At 51.8% G+C, this 18,517-nt stretch overlaps 7 protein-coding genes across 7 annotated transcripts; 4 read left to right on the forward strand and 3 right to left on the reverse strand.

Annotated features, from left to right (window-relative positions):
- Nucleotides 1–489: 489 nt before the first annotated feature.
- J4E82_010697 (uncharacterized protein) lies at nucleotides 490–2,485 on the forward strand (the record flags this gene model as incomplete). The annotated part of the gene is made up of 2 exons (XM_051736908.1): nucleotides 490–660; nucleotides 728–2,485. 2 exons carry the CDS (start codon nucleotides 490–492, stop codon nucleotides 2,483–2,485), a joined length of 1,929 nt encoding a protein of 642 aa, XP_051583343.1.
- A 633-nt stretch (nucleotides 2,486–3,118) lies between these two features.
- On the reverse strand, nucleotides 3,119–5,586 carry J4E82_010698 (uncharacterized protein; the record flags this gene model as incomplete). Its single annotated transcript, XM_051736909.1, has 3 exons — nucleotides 3,119–3,534; nucleotides 3,628–5,260; nucleotides 5,311–5,586. 3 exons carry the CDS (start codon nucleotides 5,584–5,586, stop codon nucleotides 3,119–3,121), a joined length of 2,325 nt encoding a protein of 774 aa, XP_051583344.1.
- A 466-nt stretch (nucleotides 5,587–6,052) lies between these two features.
- On the reverse strand, nucleotides 6,053–7,840 carry J4E82_010699 (uncharacterized protein; the record flags this gene model as incomplete). Its single annotated transcript, XM_051736910.1, has 6 exons — nucleotides 6,053–6,658; nucleotides 6,710–7,067; nucleotides 7,119–7,144; nucleotides 7,192–7,278; nucleotides 7,515–7,676; nucleotides 7,835–7,840. 6 exons carry the CDS (start codon nucleotides 7,838–7,840, stop codon nucleotides 6,053–6,055), a joined length of 1,245 nt encoding a protein of 414 aa, XP_051583345.1.
- Nucleotides 7,841–8,130: 290 nt separating this feature from the next.
- On the reverse strand, nucleotides 8,131–9,924 carry PAB1_2 (Protein phosphatase PP2A regulatory subunit B; the record flags this gene model as incomplete). Its single annotated transcript, XM_051736911.1, has 6 exons — nucleotides 8,131–8,154; nucleotides 8,204–8,799; nucleotides 8,849–9,500; nucleotides 9,556–9,653; nucleotides 9,731–9,771; nucleotides 9,833–9,924. 6 exons carry the CDS (start codon nucleotides 9,922–9,924, stop codon nucleotides 8,131–8,133), a joined length of 1,503 nt encoding a protein of 500 aa, XP_051583346.1.
- A 532-nt stretch (nucleotides 9,925–10,456) lies between these two features.
- On the forward strand, nucleotides 10,457–11,797 carry RPL3 (60S ribosomal protein L3; the record flags this gene model as incomplete). Its single annotated transcript, XM_051736912.1, has 4 exons — nucleotides 10,457–10,548; nucleotides 10,610–10,766; nucleotides 10,819–11,492; nucleotides 11,542–11,797. The coding sequence occupies 4 exons, from the start codon at nucleotides 10,457–10,459 to the stop codon at nucleotides 11,795–11,797; spliced, it is 1,179 nt and encodes a 392-aa protein (XP_051583347.1).
- A 1,022-nt stretch (nucleotides 11,798–12,819) lies between these two features.
- Nucleotides 12,820–15,084, forward strand: SDH1_2 (succinate dehydrogenase flavoprotein subunit; the record flags this gene model as incomplete). The annotated part of the gene is made up of 4 exons (XM_051736913.1): nucleotides 12,820–12,861; nucleotides 13,075–13,367; nucleotides 13,425–13,589; nucleotides 13,641–15,084. The coding sequence occupies 4 exons, from the start codon at nucleotides 12,820–12,822 to the stop codon at nucleotides 15,082–15,084; spliced, it is 1,944 nt and encodes a 647-aa protein (XP_051583348.1).
- Nucleotides 15,085–17,277: 2,193 nt separating this feature from the next.
- J4E82_010703 (uncharacterized protein) lies at nucleotides 17,278–18,355 on the forward strand (the record flags this gene model as incomplete). Its single annotated transcript, XM_051736914.1, has 2 exons — nucleotides 17,278–17,294; nucleotides 17,350–18,355. 2 exons carry the CDS (start codon nucleotides 17,278–17,280, stop codon nucleotides 18,353–18,355), a joined length of 1,023 nt encoding a protein of 340 aa, XP_051583349.1.
- Nucleotides 18,356–18,517: the final 162 nt, after the last annotated feature.

Raw genomic sequence — 18,517 nt, forward strand, 5'->3', positions numbered from 1 at the left:
ACGATGCATGTACGGCGGAAATGGTTGGCATTTCTGCACGATTGCACGACCGGGACATGTAGCCCATTGGCTGCATAATGTGTTGATAGACATGACTTTTGTATCATAGTGGATGAGCGTCTGGCGTTGTTATATTCCCATCTCTCTTTGTGCATGGTAGGGGATCAAGGTCTACAAGAGGCATGCTGACCTAACAAAACTTTGCCAATGTACACTATCGGTCCATGTTGTGAAGAAACTTGGTATGGCGAAATCTACTACTATGTGTTGGCGCAAAGCTGTGCTGTTCCATTCAAGGGCAGATTCACCCGCTCTGTGTGGCGGCTCAGCGACCTCGGCCGCCCCGCGTACCTTCTCCACATGCTGATCAATTAAACCGGCCGACGCGCCTCTAGCACTCACTCGACCCCGACTTGTACATACTCTCTTCTCCCCGTCGTTCGCGTCATAGCAATCGCTTCACCATCTTCTAAATAGTTATCTCTTGCCATGTCTTTTCTCGGTGGCGCAGAATGCTCCACAGGCGCGAACCCGCTCAGCCAGTTCACCAAACACGTGCAGGATGACAAGTCGCTACAGAGAGACCGCCTGGTCGGGCGGGGGCCTGGAGGAATGCAGGAGGGCATGCGAAGCCAGCAAATGGGCGGTCCTTCAGATGGCGTAAGTTGGGAACAGCAGCCGACGACTGCGGGCAAGTGAGAAACATGGCTAATCGTGCGCTGCGTAGATGATGAACGAGTTCATGAACCAGAATGTCCAACTCCCACAGGGACCCGGTCCTGCGTCTCCATTCGCCATGGAGCAGATGCGAAGAGAGCTGGAGCGGACACAGCACAGCGGGTCACCAGCATGGGCAGCAGAGTTCGACCCAGGCATGCAAGCGCCACAGATGGGAGGACCGGCCATGCAAGAAAGACCAGCAGGATTAAATCCTGCTGAATTCGCAAAGTTTCAGCAGATGAACCCAGCCGCGCGAACGGCGAGCCCAACTACCGCCTCTCAGCCTTCGATGACAGGATACCAGCGGCCTATGTACGGAATGGGCATGGGCATGGGTAATATGGGCATGGGAATGGGCGGTATGGGCATGATGCAGCAGCCATACGCACCACAGAACTTCCAACAGCCCATGCAGGAAGGCAAAGGCAAGGGGCGCATGGTGGAGCTCGACGATCAGGATTGGGAGGCTCAGTTCGCACAGCTTGAGCAAACAGATCAGCAGGACCTGAGTGCCCTTGACGCCGAGGCGAACAAGGCTATGGAGGCAGAGCTCAACGAAATGGACAGGTCAGTAGAGAAAGATGCCGTTGATTTCGACGATTTCGAGTCCATTTGGAAGGGTATCCAAGCTGAGACTGAATACGCTAGGCAACTTGCCAACGAGGAGAACTTCGTCGAAGGACACATGGGCGACATGGACCAATGGGAAGGCTTCGACGGGCTCAACACACACTCGGTCCGCGATCCGGCAATGGGCGACTACTTATTTGAGCAGGAGAACCTCTTCAAGAACGTTACAAATCCATTTGAGGAAGGTGTGAAGATTATGGAAGACGGCGGAAACCTCTCACTGGCAGCCCTAGCATTTGAGGCAGCTGTTCAAAAAGACCCGAATCACATTGCAGCTTGGGTAAGATTGGGCGAGTCGCAAGCGCAGAACGAGAAGGAAACACCGGCTATAAGAGCGTTGGAACATGCTTTGAAGCAGGACCCGTCTAACCTAGAGGCTCTCATGGGTCTGGCTGTATCCTACACGAACGAAGGCTACGAGAGCACCGCATACCGAACCCTGGAACGCTGGCTGGCCACCAAGTACCCGTCACTAATCAAAGAGCCACTTTCTTCAGATGCCGAGATGGGCTTCACAGACCGCCACCTGCTTCACGAGAAAGTTACAAACCTCTTCATCCAAGCCGCACAACTCTCGCCAAGTGGCGAGCAAATGGATCCCGACGTGCAAGTAGGCTTGGGTGTGCTGTTCTATGGCGTAGAAGAATATGACAAAGCAGTCGACTGTTTCGGTGCCGCTCTTGCGTCCACAGAATCCGGCGTCTCAAACTCTTCATCACAAGTCCATCTTCTCTGGAATCGCCTCGGTGCAACCCTCGCAAATTCAGGCCGCAGCGAAGAGGCCATTGACGCCTACTCGCGCGCTCTCGCACTCCGACCAAATTTTGTCCGCGCACGCTACAACCTCGGTGTGTCATGCATCAACATTGGTTGCTACACTGAAGCCGCACAGCACTTGCTCGGTGCGCTAGCTATGCACAAGGTCGTCGAGCGTGAAGGTAAGGAGAAGGCTAGGGAAGTTGTTGGCGAGGGTGTCTCTGACAGCCAACTTGACAACATGATTCACCAAAACCAAAGCACAAACCTGTACGATACGTTACGAAGAGTGTTCGGCCAGATGGGCCGTAGGGATCTCTCTGATATTGTGGGTCCAGGCATGGATGTTGAGCGTTTTCGAGGCGAGTTTGAGTTTTGAAAAGCATGGTAGCGAACGTGTTGTCACAGCAAAACCAGAGGATAAGTATCATGCCGATGAGAGCTACGATGACTGGCTTTTACAAAGGAAAGTCAAGAGACTACGAGTGGATGAATGGGATGATGGGGATCTCGGCGATAGTTGTTGCTTTGGCACACGAACGGTGGAGGTTGGTACGGATTGCGTTTGGAAGCTGCATGGAGGCGTTTAAATCATCGAAGACGCATAGCCGATCGCTACGATGTCGATATTACCTTGTCCCTCGCTGGCTCACATAGATCCAAGTACTTGATCTCTCTTCATTGTTGCTCAAAAACCCCGATCAGTTCTCATAGGAAATATGTAGACATGTGCTGAAAACATAATGTCAGAAGCTTGCAAAGTTGTACAGTGATGAGTCGATCATGCATTGTTCACCACTTTACTTTATATCTAATACATAGGAGAATGTTTGCGTGCTTGAAGGCGATGACCCCAACCCAGCCACGTCCAAAGGCAGAAAACACTATAAAATACATTGAAACCTCTGAATCACACTACCAGCACTCCACGCTGTGCAACGTTTTACCCTAGTTAACCCAATAGAAAGTTCTCCAACCCCACACCTACGTGCATCTTCCACTCATGCTCCATCTATTTAGCAAAGTGCAAGTCGTAGCCGAGCCACTTCCTTGACTGAACTTGGGGAACAGTAAGACCCGGGCTACCGTACGTGAGCGGTGCAAAGAAGAGGAAGCACCAGAAGACGGCAGCAAGGATGACGCCACAGGCGATCCAGCTGCCTGCCAGGCTGGAAGTAGCAACACGTTCGCGAACAGGACGTGAGCGAGTGCGGCGGTGACCCTTGGCAGAGGCCGGCATCTCGGGATCCTGAGGTTCGATGCAGAATACAAATTCTACTAGCGCGCCAGTGACTAGACAAGATGCGAGATGTGCAGGGAGGTAGTGGTGCAAGAAGAGCTGACGACCCATGATATAAAAGGGAATGTAATGGGCAGCCCAGGTAAGGAAGAAGAATCCAGTGGAGTTGTAAAGACGAGAGCGAGTGCCTACAGACATGAATGTTAGAACCTCCCCTTCAAATACAAATGCCAAGATGAAAGCGAATAATCTGGGTTGAATGTAGGGTGACAGTAACTTACGATCATCAAGGGCATCCATGCCACGGCGGAGAGCTAGTTGATCGGCACCAATGATGCCAGCAAAGACAGCAAGGAGCGAGGAAGCAAGCCACCATCCAACAGGGTTACCCAGGAAGTAAATCTGTTGGCGAGTATCGTTGTGGGTCCAGAAAGATACACCGCGAAGCAGGAAAGGCCAGGAAATGGGTTGAGATGCATATGGATGCGAGCTAGTCAAGGCGTTGTTGTGGTGGAACATGGCGCGCTGGAGCTCAACCCACTTCCTGAGGAAGCTCAAGTGCTTGACCTGCTTGGGCTCCTTCTTGTTGCGCTCGTCCTCAGCAGGAAGAGATGGAATGTCATCCACATACCAGAGATTGCTGGATTGTTGGACAGCCTTGTTGCCATTAATCTCAGCCTGCTTGTAGGCCCAGTCAGGGAGAGGCTTAGTGTGGGTCCACATGGCAACCTTTGTTGGCACGTGAACTAGCTTGAAATGAGTTGACATGGTCTTGAAATCGCCCTTGCCCTTGTCGACCTTCAGCTCGAAGAGAGTGTCGTTGTAACGTGTGCCAGCTGCTTCTTCCTTGTTCACAGTCGTGAACTCTTGGTTGGTGGGATAGTAAGGAGAAGCAACGTCATGTGTCAGGAGGATGGTGTCTGTGATCAAATGGCGAAGACGGATGGTATCTCCGACCTTGACGCGTTGACCGACTTCGCTTGACAAGGGCTTTGAAGGAAGGACCTGCCAGTGGTTGTTGGTGTCATTGTGAGGATACCCTGTAACCTGCTGTCCCTGCGAAGAGACACGTCCATCGTCGTAGCGCAGCGGGTAGCGGTCGGGATGGCTGTGAAGATAGACCTTGGTCTCCTTGTGGCGAATGGTGATGGAATCGTAGTAGTTGATGCCAACAGACTGGAGGCTCATTACATTGTCGCTTAGAGTTTCCTGGAATTCCGGGGTCATGAAGTCGTCACCAGGTCCAGATCGAGTGAGAATGGCGAAATGCACCTGGAACCAGAAAAGGTATAGGAAGAAGGGAACGATAACCAAGCCAACAGCACGGGCGGCGAAGTGTTTGCCAAACTCGGCCAGAGTCAAGGCTCCCTGTCGTCGGTTGACATCCATCAAGTCCCAAAGGTCAATCATGACCGGTACACCAATAGAGAAGAAAGTGAAGACACCAACGTACTTGATGGAGATGACGCAGCTCAGGCTGATGCCAGTCAGAAGGAGCCACTTCCACCATTTCCGTCCAAAAGGAACGTGTCGCTCTTTGTAGAAGCGAATGTAAGAAAGCACAGAGAGCGCCATGAAGAAAATGAGCGAAGCATCGAGGAGGATCAGACGCGTCTGACCAATGTGGGCGTTGTCAAGAAGCATAAGACCGGCGGCAGTGATGCAGGCGGGTAGCGAATAGCCGGATTCCCACATGATCATGAAGACAATGGGAACAGTGAGAGCACCGAGCGAGGCGGGCATGGCGCGGTATGCGACGTAGGGGACCTTGTTGGTGATGTAGGAATCGCCAATGTTCTCGAACAGGAAGTCACCCTTGTATCCGACGAGCCAGCCAGCGAGGGCAAAGAGGAGCTTTCCGAGAGGAGGATGGACATCGAAGAAGTAGGTTCGTTGCAGGTAGTACGAAGCGAACTGCAAGCGCGATTAGCCATCTATAAGAGCCCTGGTGATGATATACGCACCTTTCCAAAGTGCACTTCATCAAACACAACCTGATCGGGATGTCTGATGCCCCAGAAGCGCGTGACAAAGGCCAGAACAGTCATTACTGCGATGGCGAGCTTGTAATCCCACTCTTTGCCCTGCTGGACTTGGGCCGGCTTGTATGGTTTGGCCTTCTCGACAACATTGGCGACCTTCTCCGACACCTTTTCGGCAAGAGCTTCTGGGTTTGGTGAGGCTCCTCGCTTTTTGTCCTTGCCTGGGCGCTGGCGGACGCTACCAGCAGGTGAAGACATGGTGGGCTATAGCTCGATGAAGCTACCTGTTGTTCTGGCTGTTAGCTCGCAATGCTGCGGCACGGTTAAACAAGTTGAGGTGCACTCACCTCCCACAAAGAAAAGAACGGGTTTGATGGAATTGAAAAGAGAGTTGGGGTTGCACTCTAAGAGACACGACACCTAATCGCGAGTTCAGGGTCCGGAAGAGCCAATCCCTAATAGGCTCTCTCGCTTGCACTTGGCCCCTGCATTAGCGGTCATTGGTCCACCACGATCACAGCCCCCCAGCGAGGGGTAATGGAGCTCTGGTGAGAGTGATTTCGGATATCTATTCTTGGCACAGTGATGTGAACGATCTTCATGTGCTCTATGTGTTCCGAGATACCACCGTCGCCTACTTCCTTGCAAAACATCGCCGGGGGTAGGTCTAGATTGCCGTCGACACCACGTCATCAAGTCCCTTCAAGTGGTATACATTCTGCAATCACTGACGCTTCTTTCCCTGTTCGGCTTCCAGCTTCTTTTGCTGTGGAATGCGATACGACGTTTCCCATCCGTACAGAGCGCCCGCACCAAACACCATTGCCGCGCCAACCTTCATCAACCCACTCATCTGGTTCCCGAAGAGCCAGATACTCAGCAAGAAGCTTACCAGTTTTCTGATGTTCAAAACTATCGTAACAGTAACCGCAGATGTGTTTGCACTAAGCATGTTGACGCCAGTGATGCAAAGTAGTTGCGTCAGGGCATTGGCGGTAAGGTAGATGACGTGCTGCGATGTCGAGGCCAAGATACTGTTGACGATTGGCGGAAGGCTTTCGGCCACCTTGGGTGGCACCTCGAATGACTGCGATGCCTGTAGGCGCTTGAACTGTTGGGTCAAAACTGGGGTGAATCCCGCGAAGAACGGAATAGACAGCAGGTGGGAGTAGAAGAGATTGGCCTGCCAGTCCTTGCCGTGCTCGCGATAAACGTCTTCGACATAGGCTCCCATCCATGCAGAGAGCAGTTGAGCAATAAGTAGGATGGCGAGACCAGCTTGAAGCGACGAGTTGGACTCGTCGGAACTCGAGGCCTCCATATTCTTGCCCTTGATTCAGGATCAGCATCTGCGGATGATTGATGGTACATATAAGCTTACCTTCGATTGTGCATCTGCCCATGCGGATACCATGACGCCTAGCGTCAGAATTGCGACCGAGAAGACCTGTAAAGGAGTGTATCTCTTGCCACGAAGCCATCCAGCCGCCATGGTAGTCACACTACCAAAGCTCCTGAGGATGATGTGAACGGGGACGGAGATATTGAAAGCAAACGCCCAGTTGTTTAACATGTTGACTGTGAAGAACAACGCAGCGCTGACGCACCACTTTCGGAAAGGGACCGGCGAGCTCCTCAAAAAGTAGCGACCGTTTGGGTCGAACTGGTAGTGCAATGTTGATAGACATGTAAACACAAATTGGAAGAGCGTGATGAGTAAACCACTATCAGGCTCCTGTCTGAAATGCTGTCAGTGGTTATGCTACCAACGACAGCTCGAACCTATTTACTTTACTATCGCTTCCAAGCAGTAAACCTTTGTATTCCTTAGTGTTGTTTTCGCAATGCCGTTGACAAACTTACATTGGCACAGCATCCTCCAAAAATGAGCGAAAAGCTGCTGATAACGGGCGCGATAGCGGCCATGCTGAACGTCAAGGAGCGCAAGAGCTGAGATGAATTGCCGAAGTGGGATTTGAATAGTGTCAGACTTTCGAAGCAAAAAAGTGGTCGAGCTGAGATTGTTAGACAAGTGACGTAGGTGAGTGACAGATGACGGTAAGCTGGCAGGTGCAGAAAGTACCCAGAACCGTATAGAGCGTAAGGCGAGCCCACCCTCTGTGCGCAAGTCTTGCAATATATGCACTTACATGAAAAGCGATTGTAGAATCTTTCTATGTGGTTACCATAGCTTGCGATTTTGTGAACGTTGCAGAGGGAAACTTGAAGTCGTGAGACGCAACGTGGAAGTCTGGGATGTCAAGAGCCTCACCACGGACGCTAACGGGATCAACCTTGGGTCTTGCCGGATCAAGCAAACTTCTAGAACAAAGCTTGAATTTGAAAACCTTCACGCATCTGATGGAAGAAGTCAATTGATTTGATTGACAGAAATTTCCCGCTCATGCTGCGGAGAGGTGCATGTACGCATTGTTAGTATGCTTGTCATGTATTATGAGCTTTGGCCCAGCACTTCAAGGGCTGCCTCATGCAATGTGAGACCAACACTCATTATTTATAGTTTCTTTTATTCTTTCTCTGCACCACTCAGAGTCATTATAGTGGTGTTGCAATCTACACTGATCTGCAGCTGTCCGGTCGTTGACCACGTTGCGACGTCCCTCATCTGCATTCTCACGCCAATTCGCCAAGAATGCTCCTGTTCTATCATCCTAGCGCCGCCTGGCAGGCTGCTGCCAACATTGAAAGGAAGATGGAAGGGTAAAGATGACCAAGAACCTAACAGGCTAATGCTCCGGTTTACATGTATCCTCTGGCGATATTCGTGAATCAAGACTGCCCTTACAATGCGGAGAAGACGAAAAGCTGCAGATTGTCAGTATGGTCATCATTTTAGGAGGACAGATATGCTTACGTTGTTTGTTGCCGCGATAGCGATGCTGTCTTCGAATGGATGCCAGCTCATGTGTAAGATCTTCTTGTTGAAGTCGATCTGGTCTGCGTCTGTTTCCTTCCTCATACGTTGCCCTTGTCCAACTGCACCAGCAGCGGGGCTGCCGGCTCTCGAACCACCCTTCTTACTTGTGTTGCTACCTGTCGGGCTTGTCGACGAGTTCATGGGTGTTGGAATTCCAACCTTCTTGGCTTTGAAGGCAGACTTATCTGCCTGTAATACTACCTCGGTATCTTTGTCGTTGTCAGACGGGTATATCATGAAGTTGTTGTTGTAACTGCCAGTCATGACATTTTTCGCGTCTCCAGAGAAAACGACCTCGAATTTGTCGAAGATGCTGTCGTTTTCGTAGGTGTCGCAGAGCCTTGGTCGGAGATGCTCGTGAATAGGGATCGTCTTGACTGGGGACTTCTCCATGTTGACATCCCAGATCTTGACTGTCAAATAGTCGCGTGACAAGATGTATCGCCCGTCATGCGAAAACCGTACGTCAGAGATGGATGAGATGATCTCGGAGAAGAAGGATCGCGAAGATGGGTCTTCCTCCTGTTCGAATTCTAAGGGCAGAGGTTAGCATTGCTTTCGGGCAAGCAGTCGACGACTTACGCTTCGCATGCTGGTCGCACAATGCACTCTCGCGCATGTCGGCCAGCTTGATCGTGCCCTTGGAACTTGCGTACATGAACCAATTGCAGCTGATCGGATGGAATTCCGCAGCCGTGATGACCTCTGTAAGCTCTTCCATGTTGGCCGGCTTGATATCAACAATGTTGAAGCTCTGGTCTTGGATGTTGAGGTTCCAGAGGTTGATTCGCAAATCGTCGCTACTAATGAATGTCTCTCCATCGCTGTTGACCGATATGCTGTTGATGTGGTAGGCGTGTGCGTTCGCATACGTCTTTCGTGGTACTGCAGCAACAACTGTGTCGTGGTGTGTGAGCCGTGGAAGCTTCAGGTCGGTGGCGCTGCGGAACTGTGCGTTCGGGTTCCTGACGGGACCGCCTCCACCAGCAACCCCACCTCCAGGTGTCAACTCATGCGACAGGTTGTTCTCCGCCACCACTTTTAGCGACTTCTCAAATACCTTCCATAGCTTGATTGTCTTGTCATTTGTGGAGAGCAGGTAGTGTGAGGCGTTTTGCCGGCGGCACCACTTGATCTTATTGATCTTCTCTTCGATCTCGAGAGACTTCAGGTAATCGAACTCAGGCTCGTGCGATTGGAACTCGGTGTGGAACTTGTACTCGCAGGTTTTTTTCTGCATAATGTTAGTCTTTCCGACGGTGAAGGCTTCTAGCAAAGAAGGAGCATACCGTCTCGTTCCTCTCGAACAGGACCACACGGCCACCCTTGTCACCAGTTGCGAGGTAATTGCCCGTCTGGTCGAACTCGACGGTTGAGATGATGTCGGCTGCGCTCGCTGTCAGCAATTGCATGCAGGTATTAACGAATGTACAGAGGACGGGGCGGTAAGAAATGGGTACGTACCTTCGGTTATATCTTCAACATCGCCTTTGTCGCCGAAGCATCTGGTCAAGTCAGTGGCGTTTCCAGAGCGGTCTGAGCAAACTAGCAGGCACGGGGACGGACAAGCCGTTAAAGCTGACAGCGATAGGTAGCGTGCAGAGAGGTACGTACTGTGTGAACTTCCACGTCGTGGGGTTGCCTTCGGCTTCTACCATGATTCTAGACAAGGATTGCGGAGCAGCAGCGGCGTGCGATCAAGGGTAGCTAGTGCTCCGATGTGCTGGTTAAAGAATGGTGTATATGTATTCAGTAAGCGATCTGTCGAGCTGGTAGTAGGGCCGTGGTGAGATAGCGCCGCCAACGTCGAGGGTGGTGGATGGGTGATCGATGGGGAATGATGTAGTGGGAGCGGTGTCTGCTGGTCGAGTGGCCGATAGCGGGGTCAGCGTTGGGTTGGGCTTGTTGTTGAGCTCCGGTAGAATCGACTCGGCGGCAGAGTGACGAGGGCGGGCGACGATGCAGGGAGCAACAGCGCAGGTACAGAGACAAAGCGTGTTAGTTGATACCTCGATTCACTGCTTAGTGGGGGAGGCGCGCCTTCCACGTCCGGCCTTGGCACGACGGCGCGCCTGCCCCAACGCAGTTTAGCGCCCATCTGCTCGGCTCCCACAACGAATATTCGTTTTCGCTGTCAGTCCGAACTTCTGACAACTTCGACACTACTAACCATAGCACATCGAACTCGCCATGTCCCACAGGAAGTTCGAAGCTCCCCGCCACGGGTCTCTGGCATTCTTGCCGCGAAAGCGCGCTGCCCGTCACCGGGGTAAGGTGAAGAGGTAAATTCCCATGGCACCGCCGCCCAGCGACGTCCGACAGCCTGCTCACTGCAATTGCCAGCTTCCCTAAGGATGACCCCAAGAAGCCCGTCCACCTGACGGCCGCCATGGGCTACAAGGCCGGTATGACCACAATCGTCCGCGACCTTGACCGTCCTGGTGCGAAGTTGCACAAGAAGGAGATTGTCGAGGCCTGCACAGTCATCGAGACTCCTCCTGTACGCACAGCCGACCCCAACCAATTTTGGCGCACCACTAACACGACCGCAGATGATCGCTGTCGGTCTTGTCGGCTACATCGAGACCCCCCGCGGTCTCCGCTCGCTCACCACCGTCTGGGCCGAGCACTTGAGCGACGAGGTCAAGCGCCGATTCTACCGCAACTGGTACAAGAGCAAGAAGAAGGCCTTCACCAAGTACGCCAAGAAGCACTCTGAGGAGAGCGGTGCCTCCATCACTCGCGAACTCGAGCGCATGAAGAAGTACTGCACCGTCGTCCGCGTTCTCGCCCACACCCAGATCCACAAGACCCCTCTCAAGCAGAAGAAGGCCCACCTTATGGAGATCCAGGTCAACGGTGGCAGCATCGCCGACAAGGTCTCCTACGGTCACGGTCTGTTCGAGAAGCCAATTGAGATCAGCTCCATCTTCGAGGACAACGAGATGATCGACGTTATCGCCGTCACCAAGGGTCACGGATACAACGGTGTCACCTCCCGTTGGGGCACCAAGAAGCTCCCGCGTAAGACACACAAGGGTCTCCGTAAGGTCGCCTGTATCGGTGCCTGGCATCCTGCCCACGTCCAATGGACTGTTGCCCGTGCTGGTCAGATGGGTTACCACCACCGTACCTCTGTCAACCACAAGATCTACCGTATCGGTAAGGCTGACGACGAGGGTAACGCCTCAACCGACTTCGACGTCTCCAAGAAGCGCATCACACCGTAAGTTATTCTGTCTTCCCAAACGCCGATCACTACTAACATGTACCAGCATGGGTGGCTTCGTCCGCTACGGTGAGGTCAAGAACGACTTCGTTCTCCTCAAGGGTAACTGCCCTGGTGTCAAGAAGCGCGTCATGACCCTGCGCAAGTCCATGTTCACCCACACCAGCAGGAGGGCGCTCGAGAAGGTCGAGCTCAAGTGGATCGACACCTCTTCCAAGTTCGGTCACGGTGCTTACCAGACACCGGCAGAGAAGAGGCAATACGAGGGTGTCCTCAAGAAGGACCTCCAGACTTCGTCTTAGAAGTCTTGAGGTGGTGCTACGGAGTGCATGCTTTCTTCTCATGGGCTTGGGCGCACGGGATAGGTCTACAACATGGATGCCAGTCATGAGCGATTGAACAAAAAATTCAACGATTCCCCAATTCAAAATGCGTTTCTCGTGTTGTGATGTACATGATCGTATTTTGCATCAGCAGCTGCAAAATCGTTTTCCGTGATGTCTCTGTGTGGCCTGGTTTCGCGTAGCTAGTAGTACGTTTGGTGTAGGGCGTGGGTGGGCGGAACACGGGCAAATGGTTCAAACTCGCAACCTGACGGCGCACAGTAGAAAGCAGAAGTAAATCATTAGAATTGGTATTCTCGTGGAAATCGACTCTTGCATAAATGTGGTGTCCAGACGAGGCTTTACTAAATAACAGGGACCGAATACATACTAACATTAGTAGGAACCCTTGTACTTGAATACGCAACTTGCGGAGAAGATTCCCTAGTACAAATGGCTGGGGAAGGGCCGTGTGATCGTGTGAGAAGGTCTATGACGACGACGAATTAGGCTCCATATCTGGAGCGCCAGCGGCAACAATTGTCGGCCAGACAAGTCGCATGAGTCAGCCCAAGTGACAGCAGTTGTCATGTGCCTCCTAAGTACCAACATGGCTTTGAGTGTCCAAAGTTGGGCGGTATCGAGCAAACAGCTGTCTTGTGTGGCTAGAAATCGTTGGCAGGATTCTGTCCGTGGCCATGGACGTATTGTGCAGCAAGGCGTACGCGCAAACTCAGGGCACCTATGTTAATAGCCTATATGGACTGCGTGACCCTGGGATGGAGGCAAACGTGCATCGCGTTCATCAAGAAGAAAAGCCGGAATGAATGGCAGGTACTTGAGAGGCAATGCAGCCGAGGCCTACCGATCCAATTAGCGCCCTCCGATTTTAGTTTGTAAGTAACGCCGTCGGTCGCAACTGCCATCATTGACCTCCAACTTCGAATCCACAAGGACCTTTCGCACTCCCGTATACTCTCCGCTCTTCGGCTACCGCCAATATGAGTTGTCTCAGGATGCGTCGTACGCAGCTTGCAAGCCAGGTGAGTTTCTGCACGCTTTCCATGCCACACGTTCGCAGTCGGCGGTCGATAAACTCGGCATCCGCCGCACCGAGGCGTGTGCCACATCCCACATGGCTTTGGCACATTGTCGCACGTCAACACGACACGTTTGCAGTAGCAGACAATGCCCTTGAATCTCTCATATTCTCCTGCGATTCTCTCCTGGTTCAATGGCTAACACTCGCCTCATAGCTCGCGAGGAGCTTCCGCCCAACCACACGAGCTTTCTCTTCAACCCGGCCAGCGCAACGCATTTTCGCTACTGAGAACCTGAGGGCAAAGGAAGCGTCGGGTTTCATTTCCAGCAAATACCCCGTCATCGACCACGAATACGATGCCATTGTTGTTGGTGCTGGAGGAGCTGGTCTTCGCGCCGCGTTCGGTCTCGCTGAAGCTGGTTTCAACACCGCCTGTATATCTAAGCTTTTCCCCACACGGTCGCACACAGTTGCCGCACAGGGTGGAATTAATGCTGCGCTTGGAAAGTATGTAGAGACGACGGGTGTTTATTAGAGGTTACAGAAGCTGACGAACATGTGTAGCATGCATGAGGACGACTGGCGGTGGCATATGTACGATACAGTCAAGGGATCCGACTGGCTTGGCGACCAGGATGCCATTCACTACATGACAAGAGAAGCGCCTCAATCTGTTATCGAACTCGAGAACTATGGTTGCCCATTTTCGCGAACAGACGACGGCAAGATGTACGAAGAACCCCTCGCCTGAACTTTGTAGAACATACTAACGCACTACAGCTACCAGCGTGCTTTCGGTGGACAGTCCCAGAAGTACGGAAAGGGTGGTCAAGCATACCGATGCTGTGCTGCCGCTGACCGTACCGGCCACGCTCTCCTCCACACTCTCTACGGACAATCGCTACGACACAACACCAAGTACTTCATCGAGTTCTTCGCCACGGATCTAATCATGGAGGACGGCGTCTGCAAGGGTGTTGTCGCATACAACCAGGAAGACGGAACCATCCACCGATTCATTGCCAAGAACACTGTATTGGCCACTGGTGGCTACGGACGTGCCTACTTCAGCTGCACATCTGCCCACACCTGCACTGGTGACGGTATGGCTATGGTTGCTCGCGCGGGTCTTCCCAACCAGGATCTGGAGTTCGTCCAATTCCACCCTACTGGTATCTACGGTGCTGGCTGCTTGATCACTGAGGGATCCCGCGGAGAGGGTGGTTACCTCCTCAACTCTGAGGGTGAACGGTTCATGGAGCGTTACGCGCCTACTGCCAAGGATCTTGCGTCCCGCGACGTCGTATCGCGATCGATGACCCTGGAAATCCGTGAAGGCCGTGGTGTCGGTCCTGAAAAGGACCATATCTACCTCCAGCTCAGCCATCTACCCGCCGAGGTTCTCCATGAGCGTCTACCTGGTATTTCTGAGACTGCCGCTATCTTCGCTGGTGTCGATGTCACCAAGCAGCCCATCCCTGTTCTCCCCACGGTCCACTACAACATGGGTGGTATTCCTACCAAGTACACTGGTGAGGTCATCACTCAGGATGCCCAAGGTAATGATCAGGTCGTCCCAGGTCTGTTCGCTTGTGGTGAAGCTGCCTCCGTCTCCGTCCACGGAGCCAACCGTCTTGGTGCCAACTCTCTCCTCGATCTTATCGTCTTCGGTCGTGCTGTTTCCCACACTATCCGCGATAACTTCAGCCCTGGCCAAAAGGCTGATCCCGTCTCCGCTGATGCTGGTGCTGATTCCATCTCCGTTCTCGACCAGATCCGTACATCTGATGGCCCTAAGTCGACTGCCGAAGTCCGCCTCCAGATGCAGAAGGTCATGCAGACCGACGTTGCCGTCTTCCGAACTCAAGAGTCGCTCGATGAGGGTGTCAAGAAGATCCACGACGTCGACGCTGACTTCGCCAACGTTGGTATCAAGGACCGCAGCATGATCTGGAACTCCGATCTTGTCGAGACCCTCGAGCTTCGTAACCTCCTCACTTGCGCCGTTCAAACCGCCGAATCTGCCGCCAACCGTAAGGAGTCACGAGGTGCCCACGCCCGTGAGGATTTCCCCGACCGTGATGATGAACAATGGATGAAGCACACACTGTCGTGGCAGAAGAAGCCCCACGGTGAGACCCAATTAGGCTACAGGAAGGTCGTTGGTACTACTTTGGATGAGGCTGAGTGCAAGGCTGTACCGCCGTTCAAGCGTACGTACTAGAGGATTGGCTGGGTTAGAAAGGAAAGTGAGGGATGTCTTTTGTATTCTATGTACTTCGGATGACGGATTGCATGTTTTAGCATGTTTGAGAGCATAAATCGTTCTGGATTGAGAATCGAATCTCCCAAGTTTGATCGCTATATTGTGTTCAAATTGGGAACCTTTGTTGAATGGTGCAGTGCTACTGAATGGTGCACTCGGTATTGAGTAGTCGTCCTTGCATGTTGGATATACCATCGCCCTAGCATAGACTGTTGTGGAGACCCGGAGTCTGTTGACTTAGTAAGCGCGAACTGTTCCGCTCAGCACATCAATGTTTACCCAACATTTCAACGCCAATATCAACCTCATCTATAGAGGCTATTAAGGAGAACATCATCAACTCATCGAGGCATGACTATGGCATGTCGGTGCTTAGTGAGAGACAACTCTCTGCAAAAAGAAAAGAGCTCCTGCCATGTGCAATCAAGGCTAACTTTTAGCCTTCTACATGTTTACAGGGGGGCTGGTGTGGCTGCCACCACAGAAAAAGTTGATTTGTTGATGGCGACGTTACGAGTTTCGAAGCTGTTCACTAACTAACTTAACATTGCGATAGTTTTTGTTTGAACAGATGCTAACGTTGTGCTAGTTTTCGATCGATTGGCTGCTTTTCTATGTTATGTTAGTACTACTATCGACCCCGGAAATCACAGACGCTTGATGGGGACCCGTGAGCGCGATGTTGTTTCGGTGGATTAGACGTTCCGCTCAGAATATAATTCTGAACGCGCGGCTTGTCAACATCATACAACTGGCCTTGTCATTTTGCTACTCAACTATGAATAGTCAGTGTACCGCCATTGCTGGAGCGGCCGAGAGGAACAATCTAGCAGCCTCACGCAAAGACCTACGAGTGGCCCGCCCCGTGGAAGACCAACGCGAAAAGTACTTCCTTCAGCTGCCATATCGCTGGTCGCTGCCTCCAGTAGCAGCGAGCAGCCATCTACACTGGCTGTTGTCCCAGAGCATATACATCGTCCGTATCAACAAATACTGTCGAGATAGTAGAGCCACGAAGAAGGAATCTTACACGGCAATCGGATTTTCGGCAACAAGCTCCAGAATTTCAATTGCTTTTGTTTTTGTGTTCTTATAAGTTTCGTGTCCTGGATAAGGCGGAAGATGATGAGAGTTCACATACCGTTCCCAGCGTCGTGTGGTTTAGTCATTAGTGCGATGTGCCATCCGCACCAGACCAGAGACGATATCGATCCACATTTGCGACCTGTTCTGTGGGGTGTCACAGACGGGGCCATGTATGAAGGGCAGAAGCACTGTTCACCATCACTGGAGCTTGCAACGATACTAAAGATTGGAAAGAAATTTCTTTGATTATCTTGGTAAGAAGTGACAGATATTGCAACAGAAACACCACTAAGCGCTCGTAGTGAGACCCACATAATTCTACATTTTCAATGCTTGGCAGGCAATGCGGAGAATGAAGAGTATGAAGAAGACCACGACTAGTGTACCTGGCAACTGAAAACCGACATACTGGGCAGTGAGACATAGAACTCAAAGTCGCGTTATTGATACATTTCCAGCTCTTCTTCTGTGTGCTTGGCGTGATACCCAGATTGATCTCAGCGCCTAGGAAACTGCAAGCGCGATGCTGGCGCTAACGATACCGACACATGGGATCTGGTACCCGGCTGAAAATGGCGGACAAGAAATGAAGGCTTCGTAGGGATTCTTCAAGGATCTGTCAGCGTACTCCGCAGATGGAGTTAGCTAAAGTCATGTTACCATCTACCGAGGCTTGTTGTCAATTCCGCCTAGGGGCGGAGTCAAGTTTCAGGCCACATTCCTGCAAAACATGTTAAGTTCGTTACACTGTTACGCGCACAGACACGATGTACGACAAGATGTACGATGCGGACGAAAGCAGAAACCCCTGTCTGCCAGTCATCGATCTACTGGCTTGTCAAGAAGATGCCGCGGACGAAAGCGGGAGCCTCCGTACGCTGCATTAGCGGTTGGGCTACTAGTCCTCTCAGCAGCTATTAATCATCAGCAGTTATTAATCAGGACGTAAACGCACGCATACATATAACTACAGGTTGACTTGCAAACAATGATGTCAAAGCAAGTCAACACCATTTCAAAACGTGCTGTATCAGCCTCAAAGACCTTAGAGAAAACAAAACAAAAATGGTCCGACTGTTCCTGTAAGTCTTCTTAAAATCGCTCAATTATCCGATCTAATGGATATCTCTGCTGTAGTCTCGGCGTCACTGGCTGGGTAGGTAGCTGTGCTGCCTACACAGTTGCAGCTGCGCATCCCGAATACGAATATACCGCGCTCGTACGCAGCGAGGCCAAGGCGGAGAGTGCTAGGAAGTTCCTGCCTGGACACACTCGCTTTGTGATTGGCGATTTTGACAGCTTCGACCTGATCGCCTCAGAAGCGGCAGCCGCAGATATTGTTTTGAACTGGGCTAGCAGCGATCACGACGGACTCAACAATGCTGTGATCGCAGGCTTGAAAAAGAAAGGCAGTCAATGCTATCTGATACATACTTCTGGGACTGGTCTCTTAACCTACGAAGATGCAAAGAACAACCGTGAGGCGCAAGCGAGTTCCAAGGTATATGACGACTGGGAGGGTGTGAGCGAAGTTGTGGGTTTGCCGGATGACGCAATGCACATGAACGTGGACAGAGTCATCCTAAATACCGCGTCAGAGAATCCTTCTATCCGCACCGCAATCGTCGCGCCGCCTCTGATTTATGGAGTCAGCGCCAACAAGAATGCGGCCCGTGAACGAAGTGCGGCGAGACAAATGGTCATCGATATCTTGAAACATGGCAAAGGATTCTTCATCAACGAAGGAAAGGCGCGTTGGAACACAGTTCACGTGGACGATCTCGCCCGTCTGTACCTGATCCTTGTGGAACAAGCAGCACAGGGCGGTGGGAAGGCGACATGGGGTTCAGAATCCTACTACTTTGCTGAGAATGGGGATGTCTGCTTCGAGGAGCTTGCGAAAGAAATTAGCCGTATAGCCTGGGAAAAGGGACAACTCTCAACGGACGAAACAGAAAGCCTCACTACAAGCGAAGGGAATAAGCTCTTCCCTTTTACAACCACGATGACGCTGCAAAACTCCAGGTCGAAAGCTGTTAGGGCGCGGGAGTTATTCAACTGGAATCCGGTCGAAATTGGTGTTGTCGAAGACATAACCAAGAACTGGCGATTCAATGCCGAGGAGGAAAATCCATTCTTCTAAGTGCACTTTAGAAAGCCATAGCTACACGTTGCTGCCCCAGAGTTGCTATCAGTCAATCAGTCAGTTGTCAGTTCATCTTTGCGGTTCAAACTGTCAGTCTGGAGGTAGTGAACTGACCTGATTGACTGCCAAGACATTTTTTAGAATCGCGAACTGAGACTG

The sequence above is a fragment of the Alternaria postmessia genome (genome assembly GCF_024291825.1).
Source record: "Alternaria postmessia strain BMP 2775 chromosome Unknown scaffold_138, whole genome shotgun sequence".
NCBI classification, from domain to species: Eukaryota; Fungi; Ascomycota; class Dothideomycetes; order Pleosporales; family Pleosporaceae; genus Alternaria; species Alternaria postmessia.